This window comes from Talpa occidentalis, unplaced genomic scaffold (genome assembly GCF_014898055.3).
Source record: "Talpa occidentalis isolate TD23 unplaced genomic scaffold, MPIMG_talOcc4v2.1 talOcc4.7, whole genome shotgun sequence".
NCBI lineage: Eukaryota > Metazoa > Chordata > Mammalia > Eulipotyphla > Talpidae > Talpa > Talpa occidentalis.
Window position 1 is genome coordinate 50,209,421 of NW_023605083.1, and position 21,560 is coordinate 50,230,980.

At 40.0% G+C, this 21,560-nt stretch overlaps 1 protein-coding gene across 1 annotated transcript in view; it reads right to left on the minus strand.

Annotated features, from left to right (window-relative positions):
* The window catches only part of SLC28A3 (solute carrier family 28 member 3), a 59,636-nt gene extending 38,338 nt beyond the window's left edge, over positions 1-21,298 (minus strand). Inside the window, exons 1-2 of the mRNA XM_037494024.2 lie at positions 20,937-21,298; positions 12,583-12,769 (exon numbers count right to left, since the gene is read on the minus strand). Of these exons, the coding sequence (XP_037349921.1) occupies positions 12,583-12,642 (60 nt within the window). The 5' untranslated portion in view covers positions 12,643-12,769; positions 20,937-21,298. The remainder of the gene's footprint in view (positions 1-12,582; positions 12,770-20,936) is intronic.
* Positions 21,299-21,560: the final 262 nt, after the last annotated feature.

Sequence of the window (21,560 nt, forward strand, 5' to 3'; positions counted from 1 at the left end):
ACTACTGCATTTAAATTCATAAACAGGATTAAATTGTTGAAGCCCACTCATTTCATGTCCTATCAAATTATCAATTCTCTATTATAACTTTCATCAGTAGGTAGAATGTCTAAAATGCAGACTCACTGCCTGCTCTGCTCCCCACTCTGTCTCTGGTGAATCCTCTCACCCCTGCATCTCTGGCTCTACCCCAGCTCTTATATGCATAAATAAATAAATCTTTAAAAAAATAAAATGCAGACTCAATAATTTGAACTCTAATCATTGGGATAACTAGAGGTGCAAACAGGCCTTCTCTATAGGGGTGGTGGCAGGAGGAAAACCCTTTTTTAAAATAGAATAGATTTTTGTATCTAAATAGGTTATGTAAGAGACCCTTAGTAAAACCCCACTTCCTTCTTCAAGAGGCCCCTTGTCATCTCCAGTCAAGATCAAGGTCATGCAGAGTACAGCCAGTTTGGGCAGCATTATAGTCCACCTCTTACTCCTACCTGTGCTTTCTAAATTCTTCCTCCTTTGTTTCTCTCTTCCTTGCCCTGAAGATCTCATTGTTTGTAGGGAATAAAGAAGTGATTTGTGGGTAAACTGGAAGCCTAACATTTGCTGGCATCTAGAAATGTCTTTTGTTGGATTTGTGAGCATGTTTATTTCTCTTATTTCTTCCTTGCTGGATCTCCATATGATGTAACCAGACCCTTGCACCCCACCTGTTTGATTTGCATGGGTCTGGCCCTCGATTGAGCAATGTTGGGTTTCAAACATCCCTATTACACAAGTTAGACCATTGTGTTCTAACCTACTTCCTCCTTGCAAATGTTTCTGAATCAATGGAATCAAGATTAGAAAATAAGAGTTCTTTAAAAGCTAGAAACGTTGTCAAGTGATATAGGGGAAAGGGAGGGATACTGATCGGGAAGTAGAGCCTGTTGGCGGGCAGCTGCATACAACTTTATAGGTTGTACTATTACGAATTCTGGTTTGCTCCCACTGGTGAGCAGGTCAGGAAATGAAGGCAACTGGATACTCCAGAGGGAAACAGATATGCGTGTCTTGGTTCCTCCTGGATTATCACTGATACATTCTTATAGCGCAAAACACCTTCCCTCAAGTGAATGGGTTGCTTTCTGATGGTCTTATGGAGGAATTTGTACCATTACCTTATTTGCCAGTCATTATAATCTAGCTAGCTGGTATATTATAAAATGATCAAGTCCATAGAGTATATTATAAAATGTTCAAGTCCATAGAATTTCAGGTGTTTTTTTTTTTAAAGATTTATTTATTTATGCATACAAGAGCTGGGGCACGGGAGAGGTGCAGGGGGTGAGAGGACCCATCAGAGACAGTGGGGAACAGAACAGGCAGATCGACCGAAGTACACTGCTGAGGGGAACAGTAGGCGAGACAGGAGAGGTCTGCTGTGCCAGGTGGTAGCTCCCTGGCAGGCTGGGGGATCGAACTTATGCTGAAGAGGCTGCAGACAGCCTCATAGGCTGTGTCCCAACCTCTTGCACCACCAGGGAGGCCCTAGAATTTCAGTTTTAAATCTGAACTTATCATTGGTTTTAGATTCTTGGGACTGGATTTTGAAATAAGCAAAGAGCCTTAAGGTGAATCAGAACAGGCTTGTATTCATGACTTCTCTTTACACCCTTTCTGTTTCCCTGATCAAGCCTCTCATATCTCCTTTCAGGATTTTGACTTTTCCACGTAATGTAATATGGAAATAAAAGCTCTTGACATGGTAGTATGGGAAACTTTTTGTGTGTGCCCTACTAAGAATTTTCCAACTTGAACAGAGTAGGTATTCCATATAGATTAATTGAATAAATGAAAGAATAAAAGCCTCTAAGTGTTTATTTGGGAAGTTTAGAAACTATTCCCCAATACCCAATCTAGGTGTGATCACTTTCTTATGTCAAGAATAGATTTTTGTAAAAATTGCATTGTGCTAATTTGCCACTACTAACTAATTTTAACCAAACAATAGCTCTTTGTCTCCAGTTCCTTGTATAATACCTGGCACAGTGTCAGAATTCAATACATTTTCGTTGAAACAATAAATGTCATGGTTGGGCCTCCCCTAATGGTGCACAGTTGAGCAGTGGGCTGTGAAGCTGCCCGCAGCCTCTGCAGTGCCGGTTCCATCCCCGGGCCCCGGCGAGGGTCCCACATGGGGTGCAGACCTCTCCTACCGCCTGCTGCTCCCCTCAGCAGTGTACTTCATCAGTATGCCTGTTCTGTTCCCCGCTCTGGCTGTGGTGAATTCTCTCACCCTCCCGTGCTTCTGACTGTACCCAGTGCTTGTATAAATAAATAAATAAATCTTTAAAAAAAAAAAAAAAAAAGTCATGGTTTATGTCAGAAAGTTCCTCTTGTCAGAAGATAACAAACAAGCCCAGAGCTTATAGAATCAGGAAATAAGAAGGAATTGATACCCCTGCTTACCCACTGAATCTTTCCTGGTAATCATCGACTTTGCTGCTGAACACCTGCAGGAGCTCCATAGCCATGGGACTTACAGGATTTTCATGAGAAACTTCTACTTTAAATTTTCTTCCAAAGGACACAAGACATCCCTATCATCCCTCCCTCCCTACTTTTCTCCCTTTGTTTTTTCCTTCCTCAATTTACTTTCAAAGAAAAAAGCAAGGAACAATTAAGCATGCAGTGGTTATAAGTGGCTTCTGTGTCAAGCATGTTACCCCATGTGTGTCATGAAATTACAATCCTCCAAATCCAATCCTGCTTTAAATGAAAACCATGCTGCACTATGCACTATGTAATTTGAAGAGAGAGTTGCAGACTTCTATGGTATGCTAGAGACTGGGAGTTTATGCTTACAACAATAATAATTCTAAGTACTCTCAGTTTAGAGTTTTTTTCAATGTGACCGTAGTTTGGCTGATATCCACGAGACAACTTTTCATGAAAATCAATAGTGTCTGGATGAAATATGTCAGCAAATCCCACCCACCCCCATTTTAAAATAGGTATTGGGGCCCCCTCTGTGGTGCAGTGGATTAAGCACAGCACTGTGAAACTGTCCGCAGCCTCTGCAGCGTAGGTTCGATTCCCTGGCAGCCAGGGAGCAACCCACATGTCTCGCCTGCTGCTCCCCTCAGCAGAGTCTTCTGTTAGTCTTCCTGTTCTGCTCCCCGCTCTGTCTCTGGCAAATCTTCTCACCCTCCCCTGCCTCTGGCCTGTACCCCAGCTCTTGTATAAATAAAATAAATCTAAAAAAACTTTAAAAAAAATAGGTATTGTGGAAAGGAAGTTTTATAACTTTAAATCAGTAATGATAAAACTAAAGCCTGGTAATCAGTCTTGGTTCTGTCCTAACTGATATAAGAACATCTTTTTTTCTAAAAACTTTTTCAGCCTACCCTCTGTAGGTTGGGGATATGCTTGTGAGCCAGTTGAAATGGTGTTCCCATTACTGAACAGGAGCTTAGAATCATTACTGAATGACGACTACATGGCAATCCATGTAGGACTAAAGATGGATAACAAACTATGTCTTACTCTTTGCACTCAACATATAGAGCCTTAAAAAGGAGACTGTTGAAATCAGTAGGACATCCCTCTGGTAATATTCACAGTAGACAAAAATAACATTTAATTTCTTCCTCTTTTCTTTTTTCTGTAACCATTAAATGCTTGAATTTTCCCTCTAGTTTTGGTAAAAAGCAAGAATGATGGCTATCAATTTTAGAATCTTAGTCATGCTCTACTCATAAGCGATTGTCCAATGCATTTCAACTCCTCTGAAACCAAAAATATGGCCAGTACCATTCATCACTTGATTACACAAAATCCCTAATAGATGTCTAGCTTTGCTATTTAAATCTAAGGTTATTGGTGTCATTACAGAAATAGTCTAGTAAGGGCCCCCAAGTCCCTCTCTTCGTAAAAACCACAGTGTCACTAGCAAAATGATCAAAATACTGGAAATTGACCAAAGACTTGAAGTAATCCAGAAAAAAAAAACCCTGCAAACACAAAAACTAGAGACCTATGGTAGGGGTGAAATGGGATTTATTCTCCCAAAGTCCAGTTTCTGTAAAACTACCATCATTTGATCTGTTGCAGATCTTTAGAAAATACTCACAAAGTTTGTTTTTATTCAATCTGATGGAGAGATCACCCAATATTTTTCCCCTGGGGGCAATTGTTTAAGATAGGCAACTGTCTGAGATATGTCAACAGTTGGAGATAAGAATGCTATAAGGGGGCCTTCCTGGTGGCGCTAGGGTTAAAATGCAACTTATGAAGTAATCCGCAACCACTGTAGCATGAGTTCGATTCCCAGCCTGCCAGGGAGAAACCCACATGGCAGGACAGATCTCTCCTGTCTTCCCCACTGCCCCCCACAGCAGTGTACTTGGGTCCGTCTACCTGTTCTGTTCCCCACTCTGTCTCTGGTGAATCCTCTCACCCCCCGCATCTCTGGCCTATACCCCAATTCTTGTATAAAGATAAATAAATCTTAAAAACAAAGAAAAAAGAATGCTGTAAGGAAAATTTTAAAGGAAAGTCTGAAAAATGAGATATCCATAACAGAGAGAGATATCTATCTCTGACATTCCTGGGAATCTAGAAGTTTGGGCTTATACCCAAGGTTGTGGTTCATGACTGGGGAATACTGTAGTAGGACCAAAGCTCTCACCTTGGCTGATCTTGAGACTCAATAGAAGCAGGATATGTTGGTGAAGTAGGAGTTGCAAAATGCCTGCCTGAGCACTGAAGGCAAACCCTGCAGCATGCATACAGATGCTCCAGCAAATATTGGGAGATTAGTTCCAGAACCCTGGGAAATTTATGTTAAATCATTAGCTGATCATTAAGATAACTAAACAAATATTTATTGGCCACAAATGACAAGAAATATAAATTATACAGAATTAATTCAGTTAAGTAACTAAATACACAAATAAAAGCAATAGCAACTACAAACAGCAGTAACAAAAAAGCTCAGGGAAAGGAGAGAGAGTTGCTGATCATACTACATTATTTTAACAATTATGTTTTTGGCAAAAAAGTTATGAGATATGCAAAGAAATAAGAAGAGTGGTTCATATGTAGGGGATAAAATCTGCCAAAAGAAACTGTCTTAAAGAAAACTTAGATGTTGGAATTATTAGAAAAACTTTAAATTAACTAACATAGGTTCAAAAAGTTAAAGGAACTCTTGTACAAAGAAGTAAAGTATGAGAATAATGTCTCACTAAATAAAGAATATCAATAAAGAAATGTTGAGCCTCACACAAGACAAATATCAACAGATACACCAAGATTGAAATCATACCAACCATCTTTTCTGACCATGAAGGTGTCAAACTAGAAATAAACCATAAAAAGAAGGCAAGGAACTTTCCTACCTCATGGAGATTAAAAACCACACTACTGGAAGACCACTGGACTAATGAGGAGATCAAAGAAGAAATTAAAAAATTCTTTGAATTGAATGACAAGGAGGACACCAATATCCTAAATGTATGGGATGCAGCAAAAGCAGTAATAAGAGGAAAATATATAGCAATAGAAGCTCACATCAAGAAACAAGAAAGAACTCAAAGAAACAACCTAATCTCGAAGCTCAAAGATCTAGAAAAAGAACAACAAAAAAACCCCAAAACCAGTAGAAGAACAGAAATAATAAAAACCAAAGCAGAAATAAATGAAATTGAAACTAAAAAAACAATCCAAAAGATCAATGAAACCAAGAGCTGGTTCTTCGAAAAAATCAATAAAATAGACAAACACCTAGCCAGGCTCACAAAGGAAAAAAGGGAGAAAGCACAAATAAACAGGATCATAAATGAAAGAGGAGAAATCACAACAGATACAGCAGAAATCAAAAGAATAATCAGTAACTACTATGAACAGTTATATGGAAACAAGTTCAACAATCTAGAGGAGATGGACAAATTCCTGCAACTCTACAATCACCCAAAGCTAGATAAAGAAGAAATAGAACACCTAAACAGACCAATTACAAGTAGCAAAATTGTAATGGTAATCAAAAACCTCCCCAAAAACAAAAGCCCAGGACCTGATGGATTTACAAATAAATTCTACCAAACATTCAGAGACGAATTAGTGCCTATCCTTCACAAACTCTTCCAAAAAATTGAGAAGGAAGGGACAATACCAAACACGTTCTATGAAGCCAACATTACACTAATACCAAAACCGAACAAGGACAACACAAAAAAGGAAAACTACAGGCCAATCTCCCTAATGAACACTGATGCAAAAATCCTCAATAAAATTTTAGCTATCAGAATCCAACAATGTATCCATAAGATAATTCACCACGACCAACTAGGATTCATTGCAGGGACACAAGGATGGTTTAACATCTGAAATCAATCAACGTTATCCAACACATCAACAAAAAGAAATATAAAAACCAAATGATAATATCAATAGATGCTGAGAAAGCTTTCGACAAAGTGCAACACCCATTCATGATAAAAGCCCTTGAAATTCTTGGGATACATGGAACGTACCTCAACATCATAAAGGCCATCTATGACAAGCCAACAGCCAGTATCATTCTCAATGGTGAAAAGCTGAAAGCAATTCCATTAAGATCTGGAACAAGACAAGGATGTCCACTCTCACCACTGCTTTTCAATATAATACTGGAATTCCTAGCCAGAGCAATAAGACAAGAGAAAGACATCCAAGGAATCCAAATAGGAAAAGAAGAAGTCAAACTATCACTATTTGCAGATGATATGATAATATACATAGAGAACCCCAAAAACTCCACAGAAAAACTAATTCAACTAATCAATCAGTTCAGTAAAGTGGCAGGATACAAAATCAACATGCAAAAGTCAGTAGCCTTCCTATACACAAACAATAAATCTGAAGAAGAAGAAATAAAAAAAAAACATCCCTTTTATTATCGAAACAAAAAAAATCAAATATTTGGGAATAAATCTAACAAAAGAGGTAAAGGACCTATACAAAGAAAACTATAAAACACTGTTAAAAGAAATAGAAGAAGACACAAAGAAATGGAAAGACATCCCCTGCTCATGGATTGGAAGAATAAACATTATTAAAATGGCCATCCTACCAAAAGCAATATACAGATTCAGTGCTATTCCAATCAAAATTTCAATATCATTCTTTAAAGAAATAGAACAATTATTGATGAAATTCATATGGAATCACCAAAAACCCCGAATAGCCAAAGCTCTCCTGAAAAAAAAAGAAGGGAATGGAGGCATCACACTCCCAGACTTCAAACTATACTACAAAGCCATAATCATCAAAACTGCATGGTATTGGAACAAGAACAGACATACAGACCAATGGAATCGAATAGAAAATCCAGAAATAAACCCACAGATTTATGATCAACTAATCTTTGACAAAGGAGCAAAGACTATGCATTGGAACAAAGAAAGTTTGTTCAATAAATGGTGCTGGGAAAACTGGGTCGCTACATGCAAAAGAATGAAGCTTGACCACTACCTCACACCATACACAAAAATCAACTCAAAATGGATTAAAGAACTAGACATAAGACCTGAAACCATAAAATACATAGAAGGAAATATAGGCGAAACACTACGTGATATGCACATCAAAGACATCTTTGCAGACACATCACCCAAAGCAGTGATAGTGAAGGCAAAGATAAACAGCTGGGACTATATCAAATTAAAGAGCTTCTGCACAGCAAAAGAGACAATAACAAAAACAAAGAGAAACCCCACCGACTGGGAGAACATTTTTGCACACAACACTAATGATAAAGGACTGATCACAAAAATCTGCAAAGAGCTGATGAGACTCAACAACAACAAAGAAAATAATCCAGTCAAAAAATGGGCAGAAGAGCTAAAAAGAAACTTCTCTGAAGAGGAAATGCAAATGGCCAACAGGCATATGAAAAAATGTTCAACATCACTTGTAATCAGGGAAATGCAAATCAAAACTACCATGAGATACCATCTTACACCAGTGAGAATGGCACATATTAAAAAAAGTAGCAACAACAAATGTTGGCGAGGGTGTGGAGAAAAAGGAACTCTTCTGCACTGTTGGTGGGAGTGCAAACTGGTCCAACCACTATGGAGAGCTGTGTGGAGATTTCTGGACCTACTAAACATAGAGCTTCCATATGATCCAGCAATTCCACTCCTAGGTATTTACCCAAAGGACACAGAAACATCAATACATCAATTCCAAAGAACACCTGCACCCCTATGTTTATAGCAGCTCTATTTACAATAGCTAAGCTTTGGAAACAGCCCAAATGCCCAAAAATGGATGACTGGATCAAGAAGATGTGGTACATATATACCATGGAATATTACTCAGCATTCAAAAAAGATAAACACATGCAATTTGCAGCAACATGGATGGTGCTGGAAGGGATCATGCTCAGTGAAATAAGCCAGAAAGAAAAACAAAAATACCGGATGGTCTCACTCATAGCAGGAATCTAGAGAACTTAAATAAGGGACCAGGAAAATGAATAACTATAAGAAAGTGAAAATCAAAATCAACAAAAAACTATGAACCAGAGACAGTTTTTGGGGAGTGGGGGGGGAGGGGAGGAATTGGGGTCAGAATGGGGGGGTTGCAAATTTATGGGGAATATAAAAATAAAATTTATTATTTAAAAAAAAATAAAACCTAAAAAAAAAAAAAAGAAATGTTGAGCCTCAGAGACCTGTGGGACACCATCAATTATACCAACACATACTTAGCGGCAGTCCCAGAAGGAGAGAAAGGGGCAAAAGAGTATTTTAAGAAATAACATTTGAAAACTTGCCAATTCATTAATGAAAAGCATTAATCTACATATCTAAGAGGCTTAATGCAATCCAAATAGAATAAACATAAAGAGAACTGGGCCTTCCTGAGCAGCGGTTGAACGCTGCGCTGCGAGGCTGTCCACAGCCTCTGTAGCGCCAGTTCGATTCCCCGCCGGCCAGGGAGAACCCCACATGGGGAAGCAGACCTCTCCTGCCTCATCCGCTGCTCCCCTCAGCAGTGTCTTCGCTCCGTCTGCCTGTTCTGCTCCCTGCTCTGGCTCTGGTGAATTCTCTTACCCTCCCGCACTTCTGAACTGTACCTCAGTTCTTGTATAAAATAAATAAATAAATCTTTTAAAAACAACAACAATAACAAAACCATAAAGAGAATCGCAACTAAAGACATCATAATCAAACTTTGAAGAGTCATGGACAAAATGAGAATCTTGAAACTAGCAAAAGGGAACTCACAAGGAATCCTCAATAAGATTACAACTGATTTCTCATCAGAAATTATGGAGGCCAGGAGGCAGTGAGATGACATACATATTCAACATATTCAAAGTGATGAAAGAAAAAAAAACCCTTTCAGTTAATAATTCTTTAATTAGCAAAAGTATTCTCCAAAAATTAGGAGAAGACCACATAAACAAAAAGAGACTTCATTGTTAGCAGGTGTTTCCTACAAGAAAAACTACAGTAGTCTTTCAAGCTGAGATGAAAGGATACTTATAATAACTCAAAACTACAGGAAGAAATAAAGGACCAATAAATAGGACGACACAAGTAAGCAGCTATCAGCTCTGGATCCTCTTTTTTTCTGGGAAGCTCTTAGGGCTCCTGACCACCCATACTTCACTTTCCCTTCCACCTGGTATTCTCTGTACTTCTCATAGTGCTTTGCTTTTGCCTCTGAGCTTCACTCCCCTGTCTCTATCCATCACCCTAACGATCTGGTAAAGGAGTTGGGAGGAGGGGCAGAGTGAGACAAAAATAGAAAGGATGTGACCTCTTCTGTTACTTAAAAAAGTTGTTGGAGGGCAGTAATCTCCCTGTCTTGTGACTATTAGAGGCCTAATTTATATCTATAAATTTATTTAAAAGCAAATCAAGTTTGAGCACAGTGCTGTGAAGCTGTCTGCAACCTCTGTAGCACGAGTTCGATCCCCGGCCAGGGAGCTATCCACATGGCGCAGCAGACCTCTCCTGATTCGTCTACTGCTCCCCTCAGTAGTGTACTTTAGTCTATCTGATTGTTCTGTTCCCCACTCTGTCTCTGGTGAATCCTCTCACCTCTTGCACCTCTGGCTTATACCCCAGTTTTTGTATGCATAAAAAAAAAGCAAGTCAAGGGCCTCCCTGGTGGTGCAGGGTTAAAGATGGCGCTATCAAGCTATCAGCAGCCACTGCAGCATGAGTTTGATCCCCAGCCAGGGAGCTACCCACATGGCCCAGCAGACCTCTCCTGTCTCAGCAGTGTATTTCAGTAGATCCTCCTGTTCTGCTCCCCACTCTATCTCTGGTGAATCTTCTCACCCCCTGAACCTCTGGCCTACACCCCAGTTCTTGTATGCATAAATAAAATAAATCTTTAATATATATATAAATCGATAACAGAATCTTCCACTGTAAAAAACTACAAAAGCGCAAACTAAACTAAAGCTAACAGAAAAAAGAAAATGAAGATTAGAGATTAATGAAATAGAGACTAGAAAAACAATAGAATCAATGCAACAAAAAGTTGATTCTTTGACAGGAACAACAATTGACAAATCTACCTAAACTGACAAAAAAAGAAGACACAAATAACTAAAATCAGGAGGAACATAAACCATTATTACCAACCTTACAGAAATAAAAACAACATCAGAACAATTAATTGCACATACAATGTTGTAAACCAATGTTCCCTCAGTAAAAAATTATAAAAAGTATTAGAATATGTATTTATTATATATTATATATCATATATAATTTTATAATATATCACATGTATTATATATAACACAATATAAGTATTACATATACATATACAACATATGTATAATATATGTAGATATTTGCTGAGGGCTAATATTATTGAATAATATATATTCTATATAACACATCTACATTGATCCACACTATCAGTGATTTCTTGTTTTCTTTCCATTGCCTTACCTACTGATGAATAAGTGGGTTTTCTCTTTTAAAGGGAACATTCGGGCATGCTTGAATGAGGAAAAAACTAAATCCCTAAATCCTCAGAGACGTCAAGGAAGTGTCTTGGGTTAGTCATCTAGCCTATTTTTTTCCCCCCGGAAAAAAGAAGGTCTAGGTAGGCTCATAATGACTTGAAGAAGAATGAGTAAAGAGTTTCCTAACTTCCTTCACACAGCAAATTGCTGTCATGTGTTGTTCTGCTCCCCTCAGCAGTGTACTTCAGTCTATCTGATTGTTCTGTTCCCCACTCTGTCTCTGGTGAATCCTCTCACCTCCCGCACCTTTGGCTTATACCCCAGTTTTTGTATGCCTAAAAAATACATATATATTATATATTATTTTAATATATATATTTTAATATATATTTTAATATATATCTTTTTAAAAGATTTATTTATTTATACAAGAACTGGGGTACAGGTCAGAGGCACAGGAGGGTGAGAGAATTCACCAGAGAGAGCGGGGAGCAGAACAGCAGATGGACCAAAGACACTGCTGAGGGGAGCAGTGGGTGAGATGGGAGTGGCCTGCCATGCCATGTGGAAATTTCCCTGGCCAACCAGGAATTGAACCCGCACTGCAGAGGCCGCGGACAGCTTCACAGCGCAGCCCTCAACCCGCTGCACACCCGGGAGGCCCTGTTTTAATATATTTGTAGAAAAAAGAAAGCATCTAGAAAAAAGGGTGGCTACAGTTACCCCTGTCTTGAGCATTGCGCAAAACTGCTCCACAGGCTTAGTGTGATTCTTGACCTGTCTGACTAATAAGTTAAGGAGAAACAATTCTCTTCCTCTCTGCTTTGCATAGTTACTTCCAACCTCAGATTTTTTTGTACTCAATTTGTCTGGGTTTGAAGTCTATGCCAATGTTACTGCAATTACAGAACCTAAATGCTTATTTTGCTTGTTCAGTGACCTTGAAGCTCAAGGGGCTGCAGACACTTGTTCTTGTGGGCTCCCATGAGGAGGGTCAGATCAGGAAAAGGCGCTCACCTAGGAACAGCACTGAGAGCTCCTGATCCCAGACCCTGTGAGAAGCTAGCTTGGGGTTTCCAAGCGATAGGACTCCTCTTCCCTGCCCCCTCGGCACCAGCACCCAACCCAGCCAGACAGCAGTGATCACTCAGTGAGTTTGGTTGATGGTGACTTGAAGCTGCTTTGCATAAACCACCTCAGCTGGGGTGGACCCTCCTGGAGAGGGACCCTGAGCACAGGTTTCAGAGAAAGGAGCCCTTAGGTGTTAATGACCATCTGAGTTTCCCCTCTTCTTTCCCTCTTACCAGTTTTTTTTTTTTTTTTTTTTAAGTGGCTGCAAGTAAACACCCTACCCTGCTGTGAGTCAGAAACAAAAGCAAAGGCAGGTTTTCCCCCTGAGTGACAGGGCAAATCAGGATTAAAACAAGCTTAGTTAAAAGAGGCTTTTCAGGTTTATCAACCCAAGAAGGAAAAACAATAGTTAGCTTAAAGAGTGGCATTAAAAATCGTGTTGGAAACTAAGACCTCACTACTTTAGTGAAGAAACTTGCCAAGGAGGCAAGCAAAGAGCGTTAATTCCGGTTCCTTGGTCTGTACCCGAGGACAACACTTCTGCTCACCTGGAAGCCGGCGTTGCTGTAGCCCTCGGCGCTGGAGGCGGGCACCTGCTCCAGCTCCATGAGCTCTTGGCCGGGGGGAATTGGCTGGACTCGGGGTTCCCAGATGGCTCGCCTAGACGTCCTCTGTGTCTGTGAAAATCAACGCCGCCTCTGCTGACACCTGAATGCCACTTGCTGTTGTAGAAACCTGGGAAATGCCCAGTTCGGAAACTTCATTAATAACCTCTTGGTTGGGGTGGAGCAGGAGGGGCGGGACAGGTGGAGGCTTCCAGGGCAGGTCACCTCATTAATACTTCGAGTTTCCCCATGTCTGCCTGTCCATTTGCACTCCAGGGAGAATACTCTTCTGGAGCACAAAACAGAAAAGGACAATTTCTCTACAATCACGAGGGAAATAATCTATTTCCTGTGAGTGGTGTTAGGGACTGAGGGTGGTGGGGGTGCAGAGAACACAGGGGCTGACGTCTGTCAAATGACTGCTGGTCTGTGTCAGGTCCCAGGTCGTTACTGTGCATTGATGGTTGTGGTTTATTTTTGGAACAAGTGGAAATTAAGGTGTGGGGAAGGTGACCGTTTCCTCAGGGCCATTTGGCTAGGAAAGGGACAATGAAAAGTCAAATTCGGATCTGGTGGATTACAAAGTTTTTCTACTCCATCCCTGTCTGCAGACAAAGTTGCTTTAAGAAAATCCAAAGAAACCCAAATATAGGATAGAAAAAGGAAAGGTCACCAGCTGCTCACTTAAATAAAGGATTCTTTGCTTTATGAAATGATTAGTTGTAAGATTCTTTTAAAATAGCCATTGCTTCTGGTACATTAAAATAAATCATTATATATCAGTTATTGAAATTTTCACTTATGTGATACATGGAAGATGCTATGCTAAAGGAAAACAAAAATAAATAAATTGAATACTGCGTGCAGTGGACAAAAGAATGAAAGAAAATATCAAATAATACTAGTAGTTATTTCTGGGTTGTGTTTTTTTTTTTTTTAAGATTTATTTATTTATACAAGCACTTGGTACAGTCAGAAGCGCAGGAGGGTGACAGAATACACCAGAGACAGAGCGGGGAGCAGAATAGGCAGAAGGACCGAAGCACACTGCTGAGGGGAGCAGCGGGCGGCAGGAGAGGTCTGCGCGCCATGTGGGACCCTCTCCTGTTGCCGGGGATCAAACCGGTGCTGCAGAGGCTGCGGCAGCTTCGCAGCCCAGCGCTCAACCGCTGCGCCACTGGGGAGGCCCTGTGGGTTGTGTTTTTATGGGTGCTCATTATTTTTCCTTTGTACTTCGCTGAATTTTCTGTAACTATCATCGTTTCCTTTTATCATGACATACAGTATGTGTGTGTGTATTCACAGACTCGCTGGAACCATGCTCTCTGTGCGCAAATCCTTGTTCTACCATGTACTGCAGCAAATTATAGCTCAACGCTAAACCTACCTGTGCTCTGTTTTTATACTGCTGGAGAGCTAAGAATGATTTTTAGATCTTTGAATAGCTGAAAAAAATAAAAAAGGATTAATATTTCAGTACAGTGGCAAACTGTGCAATTCAAATTTCAATGTCCACAAGTAAAATTTTGTTGGAATATGAACATACCTATTCTTTATGTGCCAGCTAGGGCTAGTGTCTCTCCACGAGAGCTGGATTGGGTAGTAGTGCCAGACCCGGAGGTCCAAAGTCTAAAATATCTACCACCTCACCCTCTACAGAAAATGTGTGCTGATGTCTGACTTACTAGCCATATGAATTTGGGCAAATTACGGTGCTCTCTGTGCCTCAGATTCTTCATCAATAAAATGGGGATAAACAGGATCCATTATATCCTATTATCGAGATGACAAAATGTGTTATTATATTTTAAAACACCTGGAGTAGTGCCTGACTTGTAGTAAATTTGTTGTTATAATAAAATAGTTATCTTAAAAAAATTTTTTTAAAGCAGAATGATCTCTAAACAGTGGTTTATATTTGTTTTAAGTACATATTTTCTACCTGTGGCCAGGGATGCTTACTGTTGAGCAAGTGATCTATTGTGCTTATACTGAAAGGCAGAGCTGCCTGGCTGGCCTGGGAGTCAGGTGCATCTCTCTAATCTCCCATCTCCATCTCTCAACTTTCACCCCCATATTGGTGCAATGGGAGGGGTGATCTCTGACTTCTCCCTTACTGGGTGTTCATGTACCTCCATTTCAAGTCCTCACAATTTATCAGCATCATCAAGCTTTCATTTTGTTTTATCAGTTCTTTTCCATAATTGTGATAGCCATCAAAGTAGTCACTGTGTTATCAAATGTAAAAGTCTGATTAGTGTTGCCAAGGGAGGTGCAGATAAATAGAAAGCAGATAATTTGGGAAACTCCCATTATAAAATGGTTAGAAGAAACCAAATTCTGAAACCAGATATTATATAACTTTCATAAATTTAAGACACTAACTTAAGGTTATGAACAATTTCTACTCCCTGGAAGAAAAGAAAAATCTTTTTTTCTGTCATTTATAATCACAGATGTTATGATTTAAACATTTCAAAATGCAAAAATCAGATGTGTTTTTTGCCCCTATACTGTAGCATTAAGTCTGAATAGTGCCGGCACATTTAAAAGCACACTGTACAGTGTGCATTGAAAGGCACAGTGGTGATCTGTCCCTTCCCTTCTCGTATCACATCTACTGAAAGGAAAAAAAAAATAGGGCCTCCCTGGTGGCGCAAGGGGTTAAGCACAGCACTATGAAGCAACCCTATGAAGCAATCTGCAGCCTCTGCAGCACAGTTCAATCCCCCGCTGGCCAGGGAGCTAATCCACATGGCACAGCAGACCTCTCCTGTCTTGCCTGCTGCTTCCCTCAGGAGTATATTCTGCCTGTTCTGTTCCCCACTCTGTCTCTGGTGAGTCCTCTCACTGTCCCCCGCACCCCCCCCCCGCCCCGCCCACCACACTGGCCCTGTACCCCAGCTCTTGTATGCATAAATAAATAAATCTTAAAAAAATAAAGGGAAAAAAATAGGCCTACTTAGAGTAAATGCACAGTCATACGACTGAAATTCAAAAATGATGGTCAAATTCAGAGAAGTTTTACCTTAAAATGCTATCTATCTGAAGCCTATACTTAAGAGTTTTTAGAACTAACGAAAATTCAGACTCTTACTTTGCAGCAAAGAATTGATTTGATTTATGGAACTATCACTTTACTATGCTGATATTGTTCAATTTGCAACTAGAAATGGTGATGAGGAAATGAGGAAAAAGATGCTTTCAATTTTACAAGACTACATTTTAAATCATTCTCCAGTCATGCAGAATTATTATTTGTGAAAAATAGCTTATGCCAGGGCTTAAGAACCAGTTTCTTAACTGCTCTGAGTTGGAGTTATTTTCACTATAGTGTCTCCCAAACTCAATTTTAAGCTTTAAACCATTGTGTGGCAACCACATCACTGGGTTGTTTAGTCAAATGGTTTCTCTGTTCTATTCCATTCCCCAAGAGTTGGCATATAGAGTGAGAACCCATGAGCTGGGCTTGGATAAGCTCATGAAAGAAAAAGGAAAATGCCAGTCCCTTCAAATTTATTGAAAATATGAATGTAAAAATATTCAAAGGCATAGAAACAGATGTTGCCTTATGCATGTAGTTCTATAAAGTCGCTTTTTGTGACTTTTGTTTTTGGGGGGTAGCATTTCCAAAAAGAGTAAAATGAATTTTTAAAAGTTGTGCATAGCACTCGTTCCATGTTGAGAACAATGTATTTTATGCCACTGTGTGATTTTTAGCTGCTCCCTGCTGTCCTCCCCTGGGAAATATTTCATATATTATACATTAGCATTTGTTTCTATGTCTTGAAGTAGTTTAATACATTAAAAATGTTATTCTGCTAGGTTTACAGAGCTTAATCTATTTAATCAACTCCAATTATTGAGATCACTCAAGAGAGGAAATAAAAGTAATTATCTGTATTTGAAATGAGAAATACTTTCAAATTGGTTTTCCAACAAAATGTGCTTTCAGTTAGATTTTACTTTTTGACACTTCCACTCTACAGCAGGTACTAGGAAAGCCAGAACACTTTCGGCAGCCAAAGACCTACCGTGGTGTCTGTTGCCTGGGTGATACCTAATTGTGATGAAAGAGTGATTGTTGCCTGTATCACTTTAGTGTGACCCCTGGGAAGGATAATCTTGGGACAAGGGTAGACCAATAAAGAAACAAGAGTAGACAATGGGCATCTGCTGAACACAGCTATCTGCCTTATAGGTATTTAAATTGTTTTTATTTCATCTTCACAACTCTGCAAATGAGGTATTCATATCCCCATTTCACAGATGAAATGCCCGGGGCATGAGTGACTTTTCTAAATACGTAATAAGTGGCAAGGCTAAATTTTAAATCCATATCTCTGAAATCTAGTCTTGTCAAGAGCTATGTTCTGGAAAGAAATCCTAGGGGAAGCACAACTGAACTAGTACCCAGCAGTGCACATTCTATTAGTGGGGAAAGTAAACCACAAGCAAAGTAAACACAAAAAGTTAAATCTGATGGAAAAGCAATGAGGTTGTCAAAAAGGAAAGTTTAATCTATGTGTGTGCATGGAAATCCTCAAAAAATGTGCTAATGCTTAGTTAAGAAGATTCTTAAGAAGGCCCAAGCATTGCCCTGTCATATTAGTTCCATCAGAAATGATTGCTTGTACCTGTAAGCCATAGGAGAGGAAGGTTCATCTTAATCTCTGCTCTTTCCTCTGTGTTTAGCATTATGCTTGGAATGGAGTAGGCTCAAAACTGGCTAGCCTGTCTGTTGGTCAAATAAAGAAAACTGAAATCCCTACATTCCCATGTATCCCAAGAGTATATATGAATTATTGCACAATGAATTAGGGAGGAACTGACCAATCCTCCCCAGAACTGGTTTTGGGAAGGTGAAATAAGAAAGAGTCTAGGGAGCAAATTTTAGGGGGCATTCACTCTCAATGTTGTGCACATAAGCACTTGAGGGTGAGGGTTTCTTTAAATTTTGCGTCCTAAGTGCCTCACCCTACTCACCCTAATTCTGGCCCTTCCAAGAACAATCTCTGGGGTTGTTTTGCACGAGAATAACATAGCAGTTAAAACAGAAGGTTCTGGACTCAGTCCAGCTTCCCTTCCAGGATTTGTCTCTTACTAATACTAAGTGGAACCTAGGCAAATTACTAACCATTAATCTCTATAGACAGCTGTTGTTACCTGCAAACTGAGGTTAACAGGTGCACTTGTCTACTGTGAGGGTTAAATGAGGTACTGCATGGAAGGTATCTGGCACTGCGTGGTAAGAACCCATACAGTCAAGATTCCGGGGGAAACCTGATAGCAAAGGCAACACAGAGTGGACATGTAGGGCTCAGTATGTTTCTAGAAGTATGTCACTACTAAGACATATTTTTTTTTTAAAGACTTATTTATTTATACAATCACTGGGTACAGTCAGAAGCACAGGAGGGTGAGAGAATTCACCAGAGCCAGAGCGGGGAGCAGAGCAGGCAGATGGACCAAAGGCACTGCTGAGGGGAGCAGCTGGTGCGTCAGGAGAGGTCTGCGCGCCATGTGGGACCCTCACTGGCTGCCGGGGATCGAACTGGCGCTACAGAGGCTGCAGGCAGCTTCATAGCCCACCGCTCAACCACTGTGCCACCAGCGGAGGCCCTAAGACATATTTTTTTTTTTAAAGATTTATTTATTTATGCAAGAACTGGGGTACAGGCCAGATGTGCGGGAGGGTGAGAGGATTCACCAGAGACAGAGCAGGGAACAGAACAGGCAGACTGACGAAATACACTGCTGAGGAGAGCAGTGGGCAAGACAGGAGAGGTCTGCTGCTCCATGTGGGTTTCTCCCTGGCCAGCTGGGAATGAACCCACATTGCAGAGGCTGCGGACAGCTTCACAGTGTGGTGCTCAAATGCCTGCACCACCAGGGAGGCCCTAACACATATTTAGATAAGGTTAACTATTGTATCTGACTGCAATGTTTAGAGAAGACTGCCATGTGGGTAGCCTGCTGAAAACAATTTCATACGGGGCTGGTGCATACATAAATTCTCTCCAATTTTTAGCTCATCAATGTTCTTCTAACATGATCAGGTGAGTCAATATCACATGATTTAAAGGTCCTTGGATCCAGACCAAGGTCTGAACACTTAGGCATCACATCTAAGCACCACTGTGCTGGTTATTTTATTGTGGGAAATACTCTTTGTCCCTTTTTATGGATGAGAGAACAGGACATGGTTTGTGTGGGAATGGTGGGTGGTTTTGGATGGTCAGTGAAATAATGCTGCTACTAGAAAAAAATATTGCAATCTTTACAAAAAAAGAACACTCAATATAATCATATATTGCTCAATGACAAGGATATGTTCTATGAAATGCTTTGTCAGTCAATTTCATCATTGTGGAAAAGTCATAGAGTGTAATTACAAAATCTAGATGGTATAGCTTACTGCACACTTAGGCTGGATGGTATAGTTTATTGCTCCCACGCTATAAACCTGTGCAGCATGTCACTGTACTGAACGTTGAAGGTATGATTGAGATGGCAATCAACTTTAACTTGGGTGTAGTTGAGGATGACTTTGAGAAGCAACTAGAATTTTGGGACTCATCATATATGAGGTTGTCATGGACTGAAATGTCAATGTGAGGCACATGACTGTATGTTTCCTTCACTAGTTTGTAAATGTCATGGCAAGAATCATGAATGGTTGCTATAACTAGTGCCTAAAGATAAAAAGAAATATATTTCCATAGCCTCTGAGTGTCTTCCCACAAAGTACATGTTAATCCATGTAAGAAAAAGCAGAGACTTTATAATGGGGAAAGCTGAAGGACACTATCTTAACCAAATGGTCACCAAAAATGGAACAAAATGACATCACATTCCTCCTGATGGGATGCACTGAGAAGGACACAACTCTTTTGAGGTATTGCTGAAGTCAAATCATGAAAACATTAGACTCAATGCGGACCATTTTACTAAATAAATAGGTCATATTCTTCAAAATTGTTAAGGTCATGAAAGACAAAGAAGGCGGTAAGGCCATTCTAGATTATAGGATACCAGATAGACATGTCAAATAAATGCAACACATCTTTCTGGTGTAGGTCCTGGACCAAGGGAAATATTTGCTCTAAATGACAAATAACTAAATTTAAATTTTGTTCAAAAATGTGTTGATGTCAAATGTCCTTTCCTTGACACTGTGGTTATATAAGAGAATGTCCTGGGCCTCCCCTGGTGGTGCAGCAGTTGAGCACTAGGCTGCGAAACTGCGTGCAGCCTCTGCAGAGCTGGTTCCATCCCCGGCTGCTGGCGAGGGTCCCACATGGCACGCAGACCTCTCCTGCCTGGCCTGCTGCTTCCCTCAGCAGTGTATTTCATCAGTCTGCCTATTCTGTTCCCCACTCTGGCTCTGGTGAATTCTCTCACCCTCCTGCGTTTCTGACTGTCCTGGTGCTTGTGTAAATAAATAAATAATCTTTAAAAAAAAAAAAAGAGAATGTCCTTAGGTAATAGACATTGGAGTATTTAGGAATAAGGGATCTGTTTTCTATAGTTTATTCCCAAATGGTTCAAAAAAAAATGGCAACAAACTAAGTAAGGCAATATGTTAATGGTGGATCTGATTAAGTTATGGACACTTTTGTGTTATTTTAGAAATCTTTCTGTTTTGAAGTATGTACTATATTTTGTACTATATGCTTATTTTTTTACTAAAAATTAAAAAATAATTTTCTCACTAAAGTCACACTCTTAAACAATAACAACAATCAGTAATGTATTACTTTTCTTCACATTTATTTAGATTTTAGAAATTTGTCTTTGCCCTGGAGAAATCACCTACTGACAACAAAGAAGTTGCATCACATTGTGAAATCTGCCAATATCAGAAGTCAACAATTTGAAGCCTAGCCCCCTGGATGCAGAAGAAAAACAAAAGTCATAAGTGATAAGCACATATAAGGATAGCAAGCTGGGGAAATGACTGTTTTCAGAGTCACTGACCCAAAATACATAGTAGATACTGCTTCTTTCCTGGAACCCACCGCCACCACCTCAAAGGGGGTAATGTTTCATCTGTGGTCTGAAAAACTCTTCAGTGACACAACAGTTGCTTTGAGATATGCAATGAGAAAGGTTCAGGTATGAATAAGAATCATGCCCAAGACCAATCTCAGGGAAGAACCTTCAGTGAAAAGGAAACAGAAGGGTCCATGCCTTGCTGTTTCAAACAACTGCTTCATTGGACCTCAAAAACATCTGACAGTAGAAATCAACATATTTATTTTGTCCATACAAAGTACCCCTATGGGGTTACTTACCTGAGTAGGAAACTGACAGATACTTGAGTAGTCAGGTGACAGATACCAAGATTTCTAAAGCTAACAAAGTATGGTATAAATTGTGTTTCTTTCAAAATGAAGCCCACGTGTCTGGCTTTATACCACACCTGGCTGCTTAACCCCACCCTCAGGTCCCAGCCACCTTCCCTTTGGTGGTGATGGGATTTGTGGTTCCCAGTGTCTTTTGGCTTTGGTCTGGAGTGGGGGTGGAGTCCACAAAGCCTGTATGGAATTAGCTTTAGGACATCCTTTCCCCCTAACAAGGTCATGCATGAAGTCCCAGACCTGGGTAGCCCTGTAAGGTCTGAGCACCTGTTTACAGACAAAGAATTTCTTTTATATATAACTATTCTTATATTGATAACACTATTTGCTACAAAGTTCCCGAACAAGGGGATGGGAAATGGCAGGAACACAGACATCTCGGGAAGGCCTTGAAAAGATAGACTAACTTGGCCGGCTGCCTGCCCTTGTAACTTTGTTAGTCTGCTAAGGAAAGATTTGTTAAGTGAGCAAAGCTTGTTGATTACAATTGCATTGGATTATTAATTGCACCAGGCCTAAAACCCTTCAGCAGGGAGCTGAAAAGATTTATTTTCCCCT